The 7,315-nt window shown below is 42.2% G+C and overlaps 1 protein-coding gene across 1 annotated transcript; it reads right to left on the bottom strand.

Annotated features, from left to right (window-relative positions):
* Nucleotides 1–1,289: 1,289 nt before the first annotated feature.
* Nucleotides 1,290–5,709, bottom strand: LOC115170172 (C-C chemokine receptor type 9). The gene is made up of 3 exons (XM_029726532.1): nt 5,601–5,709; nt 5,326–5,370; nt 1,290–3,291 (listed from the first exon to the last, which is right to left on the bottom strand). Exons 2-3 carry the CDS (start codon nt 5,368–5,370, stop codon nt 2,230–2,232), a joined length of 1,107 nt encoding a protein of 368 aa, XP_029582392.1. The 5' UTR covers nt 5,601–5,709; the 3' UTR covers nt 1,290–2,229.
* Between the last annotated feature and the right edge of the window lie 1,606 nt (nt 5,710–7,315).

Raw genomic sequence — 7,315 nt, 5'->3', positions numbered from 1 at the left:
TCCTACGCACGCCTTTCCTACGCACTTCTCAGTATTTGGTATTCAGACTTACCTTATTCAGTCACATAACACGCTCTGCCGGTGTGGCTATCTTGCGCTCTCTAAATACATTTCATTCAACCGCTGAAAACCCTCCCACTTGCTGGCCAACAGATTTTGCTGCGGTGTTTTCATTCAATAGGATTTTCAGTACATTTATCTTAAGCTATCCCTTTAAATACGATGTTCCTTTAAGTTATAATTTTGTCGACAGACTCAATAGAATACATGTAGAGAACGGGTTCAGAATATAGGGATCAATGAAAGAATGCCATCAATGCATCCTCGTCTCCATTTCAGCACCAACTGGTAAATAAAAAAAACACATTTACATTTTACAGATGCTCTTATCCAGAGCGACTACATACATTTCATGCATTTTTTTTTGTACTTGCCCCCCATGGGAATCGAACCCACAACCCTGGCATTGCACACACCATGCTGGTGCTGCAAACACCATGCTCTACCAACTGAGCCACAGGGAAGACCAAATGCTCTAATCTTGTAGATTATTTGGAGGAGGGCTGTTAATTAGTTACGAAATCTTTATGATATGACCCTCAACTGCACCATTTGATCCGTAATATTTACCCCGAAGGATTTGAACCCTGTGGGGATCTTCATGCACCATTGACCTCAATGAGAAGAAGAAGAAGAAGAAGGTAAATCACGGGCCGATACAGTCCGGTGGCGGGAAATGGGGCTGGTACAGGCTATATATCAGCATCATTTTCAAAACGGACTTTGGTCTTTTGGAATATTCACTAACACTGGTATGGCATAAACACATTTTGAAAACAGCCATAAGGATAAAACTACTATGTCACTGTACTAAAACATCTATTAAGATAACTAAATATGAGCTCTTGCATAGCATGACATAAATTAATCTACATTTTGGAAAACAGTTAAGGCGCTAAAGCGTGGAAATTCCTCTCCTTCCCTACCCAAGCAAGTTATACCTGTAATAATGCAGTTAGGACCTGTTATAACACGTTCATGAGACGCTTATAGATGTGTAACTGCATTATAACAGGATAATGAGTTATATCCATAGCATATCTAATAGCGCATTTAAACAAACAAAAAAATGTACCAAGGAAAAACACATTGAGACCTTGGTCTCATTTGCAAATGTGTCCTGGGAACAATACAGAAAATACAATTATACACAATTTAAAACGTGGATATGTAGTCAAAGTATATCGTTACCAAATTTGGAAAATTCAATAATAGTGACCTAAAAAATATATTTTTTAAATGCATTGTTTATTTACAGTCATTACAGTCACAAATGTCATTGTGAACAGGGCAGTCACAATCATGGATATTTTATACAACTTTTTGTTTATGACACTTGTTCACTCTCACTGTGAAAGCTAAACATACTCATTACAAATAAGTGCTTTCCTACTTAGAAAGTGTCTCAAATAATTGATCAGCTCATTGATACGGTTCGACCAAAGAGATTGATGAAATAATATTAATATTAGTTAATATTGCCAATTAACTTTATAATATAGAGATGGATAGAGGGCGCACTTGATCACAAAGTAGATACCTATGCTGTCACAGAATCCATCATTGTAAAGAAAATACTTGTTTCCTCTTTCTCTATACTTTCTAAACAAATGCAACCAAAAAAAGGCACAAAACAGCTTGGCTGAATTTACAGAACCGTAAAGACCAATGAAAATGCATTGTACCAGATGCATTGTACAGACCCAATGCTGTCATGGTTAGCTCTTTTCCCATCACTGGAATCGTCAAACACAAACCCCCAAACAAGACTTCGACCGTCCATCCTTTGTGGTCATCAGCTAAAACTGAGAAGGTCTTTAGACCAGCCAAAGAAGAGTCCTATCATGACCAATGCTTCTAGCAACGTACACAAGAGCCAAGAGTTTCTCCAGCTATAAGAAAGGGACCTCTTCTCCCCATGTCACTGCCTCAGCCTCAGCCATGGTCAGATAACCAAAGAAGTCTAAGTCTGATGCAAGATTGGGCAACCTGGGGAGGGGGGGGGGGCAACGACGACAGTACAACCTCTCTCACTGGGACTGTTAGCCATATTGGTTTGTCTTTCCGTTGCCAGACCTTACATTGTGGAACAGAGCGTTGTTGCACAGCCCCTCAATTGTTATGAGGGACTTCTGGTCGCACGCAAAAGGTTGTACTATGACTGTGCCTTCAAAGCGAGAGTGCCTGTGTGGTGTCCGTGTCGGACATGACCGATGAGCGCCCAGGTCCTCCCTGGATCTTGCTGAGTATCCCCTGGGCCGGCCAGCAGTGGTAGATGCGGATAAGCTTGAGGATGTCTCTGCGGAAGCGTTCGCCCACAAATACATACAGGAAGGGGTTGAGGGAGGCATGCATGTAGGCCAGGCTCTTCAGCACCTGGCCGGCCACGTCGAAACGCTTTTCCGCATCGCAGTCCATTCCGGTGCTGTTGACCGCCTTGGTAGCCTCCACCACCAGCACGCTGTTGTATGGCAACTGGGAGAGGACAAACACAACCACCACCACCATGATCACGCGCAGTGCCTTGTGCTTCTTGAAGTTGCGGGTTTTGAGCAGGGTGCGGATGATGCCGGCGTAGCAGAACACCATCACCAGGAGGGGCAGGCAGAAGCCCATGCAGATCTGAAGCACCAGGACCAGGATCTTGGTGCGGTTGTCCTGGTTACTCCAGTAGACCATGGTGCAGTAGCCCCGGCCCTCCAGCTCCTTGACGTTGGCGAACATGAACTCGGGCAGGGCCAACACCACGGCCAGGAGCCAGACGCAGGTGCACACCAACTTGCTGCAGCTCAGCCTCTGTCTCTTGGAATTCTGGGCCTTGGTGGTCTGGACGATGACCACGTAGCGATCGACACTGATGCAGGTGAGCAGCAGCATGCTGCTGAAGAAGTTGATCTTGTAGAGGGCAGAGGTGATCTTGCAGAGGCCCAAGCCGAAGCTCCATCCCTGGTTGCCCTCCACAGCCCAAAAGGGTAAAGTGCCCAGGAAGAAGAGGTCGGCCACAGCTAGGTTCAACAGGTAGACATCGGTCATAGTCTTGAGACGCTGGTGGAAGTGCAGGTAGATCCACACCACGGTCAGGTTACCCAGGCCTCCCAGGATGACGATGGACCAGTAAAGAGGTGGTTCATACTGACCTCTGAAAGCCCTAACGGCAGATTTGTCGCACATAAAGTCATCCAGACCATCCTCGCCAACCGTGGGGGTGAAGCTGGAGTCGTAGTCGTACACCTGTGTGTAAGACAGGACAACATAGCTTGTTGGACATGTGGACCAATTGTGCCAGTAAATGATATGAGCAGAATATACGGTTGCGGACAGAAATATCGGAACACTTTTCTTAAATAATTTCCTATTTATTGTCAAATAAAAAAATAAAAATTATAATAACTTTGTCAGATTCTCAAATTGCAAAATACATTTTATTTTCGCAAACTTGGCAATTTTAAATCAGGGCCAGATTACCGAACAGGCACGCAGGGGGGTTGGGGGTCCCCTGGAGGTAGGGGGGCCACCAAATAGCATATGATAACAAACTATGTTTCATTGCAGGAAATTAGCTTTGAAAATGATAAACGTTTTCTTAGCCTCATGACAAAATGTGTAGAATAGCATTATAAAACTCAAAATGTTTCTCTCTGCACTATGGCGAAATCAGTTTTCCTAAAAAAGGAATGCGGTAGTCCGACAAAATTATTGGCACTCCAGAGCTAGTACTTGGTTAGACAGCCTTTGGACAAAACTGCAGACAAACTCTTCTGGTAGCTGTCAATGAGCATGCTGCACCTTTCTACTGAAAATGTGGCCCACTTTTCAGCAGCAAATTGCTCTAATTCATCATTATTTGAAGGGTGCCCTCCACCAACTGTTGTTTTCAGATCTCGTTTTGTATATGATTCAGATCTGGACTCTTCCCTGGCCACACCAGAACAGTCCAGCATCTTTTCTTAACCATTCCTAGGGGCTTTTTTATGTGTGTTTGGTGTCGTTGTCCTGCTGGAAGACCCACAAACGTCAATGGAGACCCAGTTTTTGGTCACTGGGTTGAACATCAGACTACAAAACACCTTATAATCTGCTGATTTCATGATGCCTTGTGCACATTCAAGGCCCACAATACCAGAGGCAGCAAAGCAACCACAAAGCATTATTAAATCTCCCCCATCTTTGATTGTAGGGAGGGTGTTCTTTTCATTGAATGCTTCGTTTGGCCATCAACAAACACAGTGCTGATCTGTATTGCCAAAGTGCTCTCATTTTGTTTAATTGGTCCACACTTTTTTTTGTGGGGTGTAAGCTTGTTTAAGTGGGTTTTTGAGAAGTTCAATCAGTTTCTTTCAGCATTGTGGTCTTCCTATGTTTACCAACGACCAAATGAAGCTTTCAAAGAAAATAACACCTTCCTCTACAATCAGGTTTGATACTGCTAACGGTTTGCTTTGCTTCCTCTGGTACTAGGGGCTTTGAATGTGTGCAACACGTCATGAAATCAGCAGATTATTTTGGAGTGCAATGTTCGACCCAGTGTCCAAAAAACGGTGTTTCTGTTGAAGGTTTTGGGTCTTCCATTGGACAACAACCCCAAAGCACCCTGGAATGGTTCTAGAAGAAACACTGGACTGTCCTGGAGTGGCCAGTGAAGAGTCCAGATCTGAATCACATCCATAATCTATGGCGAGAGATGAACACAGAAGTTGGTGAATGGGACCCCTTAAACATTGAAGATTTAGAGCAGTTTTCTGCCAAAGAGTGGGCCAAATTGAAAATAGAAAGGTTCAGCAAGCTCATTGATGGCTACAAGAAGCATTTGTTGGCAGTTATCTTGGCCAATGGCTGCGCAACCAAGTACTAGTTCTAAAGTGCCAATCATTTTGTCTTTATTTTCTAAATTAAAATGGTAAACTTAAGTTTACAATGTTTAACATCCAATAAGGGGGAGACCAAAATGTTTTTTTTTTCAATTTCAAGTACTTTTAGAAGAAATAGGGAATTATTTAAGAAAATTGCAAGGGTGCCAATATACTGTACACATACTTATATAGACCAGGGGTCTCCAACATGTTATCTCATAAGAGCACGTAAAAAAAAAACGATATACATGTAATTTAACTGTTATGAATTAAAATAAGAAAAATTTGTTGTGATTTTTTTGTTGTTGCTATTTCATACAAATATAACACACACACACAATATTTTACACATATGGTATAAAAAAGTACAAAAAAATCAATATATATATATATATATAGTGTACAAGTTGTTTACCTCTGAATCCATTGGTGAAGTCACCATGTCACCTATAACTGGCATCTGAAAAGAGACGGGAGAGAAACAACAAATTAGTCAGGAAAATAACACACAGTACAGTATAGGTCATGGTGTAATATTGACTAAATATTAAAACTAAAATATTACAGCATGATGAAGTAGATACTTTATAGTAATACATGCAAAATACTTCCATTTCAAATCTGCTATCTTAAATGTTAATACATTTGAGAACACTACACAAGACCAGCTGTTCAGACAATTTTACTTACAGTTGTTCTCTGCTAGTGAGATGTCAAACAGGCGCTTAAATTCAAGATGCTTGTTGTTTGCTTCCTTATCACGGAGTAGTTTTAGAGAACTGTCTGGCAACGGTTTGCTCTCCAGAGGCTTATAAAGGTTTCAGTTAAACCACAGTTGACGTCAGGTTGCAAAGCAGGGTGATATTCTATTGTGCTCATTTGCGTGTTTTGCCGCGTCTCGCTGAACCTGCAGCGTGCGTACAACCTCATGCAACTTCTCAGGGATTTTAGTCATATACGAAGATGTATATGTAGCTACCTGTATACAATGGATGAGTCATAGGAAATCCCTTTTATTCTCAGCAGAAGTCTCCATTCATCTGAGATCTATGCCAAAAGAACACTTTCTCAGGACACCTTTGTTCATATATACTAATTTTACAGTTCATTTCAGAGATCCCCCAAAATCTCCAGGATGACAGCCATGTGCTTGGGATTTTTTTGACTGTAGTATAAACATAAGAAGGTGGATTATGCTTTTTTGACAAGGGCACACACACACACACACACACACACACACACACACACACACACACACACACACACACACACACACACACACACACACACACACACACACACACACACACACACACATTGACTAGAACCCACACACCTTGGCCAGAGAGTCCACTCACCTGGTGTCCCAGGTCTAAATCATTCCCTGATTAGAGGGGAAGGATGCAGACCAGCATTGCATAAAGAGCTGTCGAAGCAGTAGGTGTTTTCAAAAGACACTGTAACATATGGCTACAACATGGGTGGTGGTAGAGTCCTATTGTGCTATCTCCTGGATCCTTATTATACGTTATTATATATGATATGGTGATTTAGTAGATATCTGTCTCTACTTGTCAAGGCGCCGGGGTCGACACTGGAGCAGATGAGTAAGGTGATACACTCCAACCAGATGCTGTCAAGTTAAGAATTGCTCAAGGTGTTTACCGTATTTTTGTTGTTTTCTTACCGTTCAAGAGTTGCCACAGTGTCAGGCATGCTTGTCATGTGACGATACGAGTCGTTAAACAACCAGATGAATTGAAGACATGACAACGCACTGAGGGTATATTTAGTTGTAGGCATGGTTCCGAAACCGTTGTATGTGTTTACGTTACAACACTTGAATTTCGTAATGTACATGGGGCCTATGAACATTAATTATGTAACCACTCCCTCTTCAAATCAGGGTTGATTGGAAAAAAGCTGTTCAGAAGAGGACAATGTATTATCGTATCATTGTACTCCCTGACGAAGAGTTTTTTTTCATCTTTGTTTCCGTTGAACATGTCATATAAATAAAGGCATTTTTTTTATTAATTATATGAAGAGTGCCTTGGTCCTCCTTTCTTTGTGAAGTCATTTCAAAATGCCTAGTCTAGTAATATCATCCCGTCTCGGCTCACGTCTCTAATTGCTTCTGCCTGGATAACCCCTGGATGCTACCAGCTGTACGTTATATGGTGATTCGACACTGTCATGCTTGCCTTGACTGGCCTTTTAGGCCTCCGTCGTAACAGCTAGTGATATATCACCTGTCTCTCATATCAATCTGCACATCCTTTAGGGCCAAGACATACTGAAAAACATGGGCAGACATTCTCAGTGTGTGTGTGTGTGTGTGTCTCAGTGTGTGTGTGTCTCAGTGTGTGTGTGTCTCAGTGTGTGTGTGTCTCAGTGTGTGAGTG

This window comes from Salmo trutta, chromosome 31 (assembly GCF_901001165.1).
Source record: "Salmo trutta chromosome 31, fSalTru1.1, whole genome shotgun sequence".
NCBI classification, from domain to species: Eukaryota; Metazoa; Chordata; class Actinopteri; order Salmoniformes; family Salmonidae; genus Salmo; species Salmo trutta.
The sequence above is the reverse complement of the archived record's forward strand: the minus strand, read 5'-3'. Positions and strand labels throughout refer to the sequence as shown.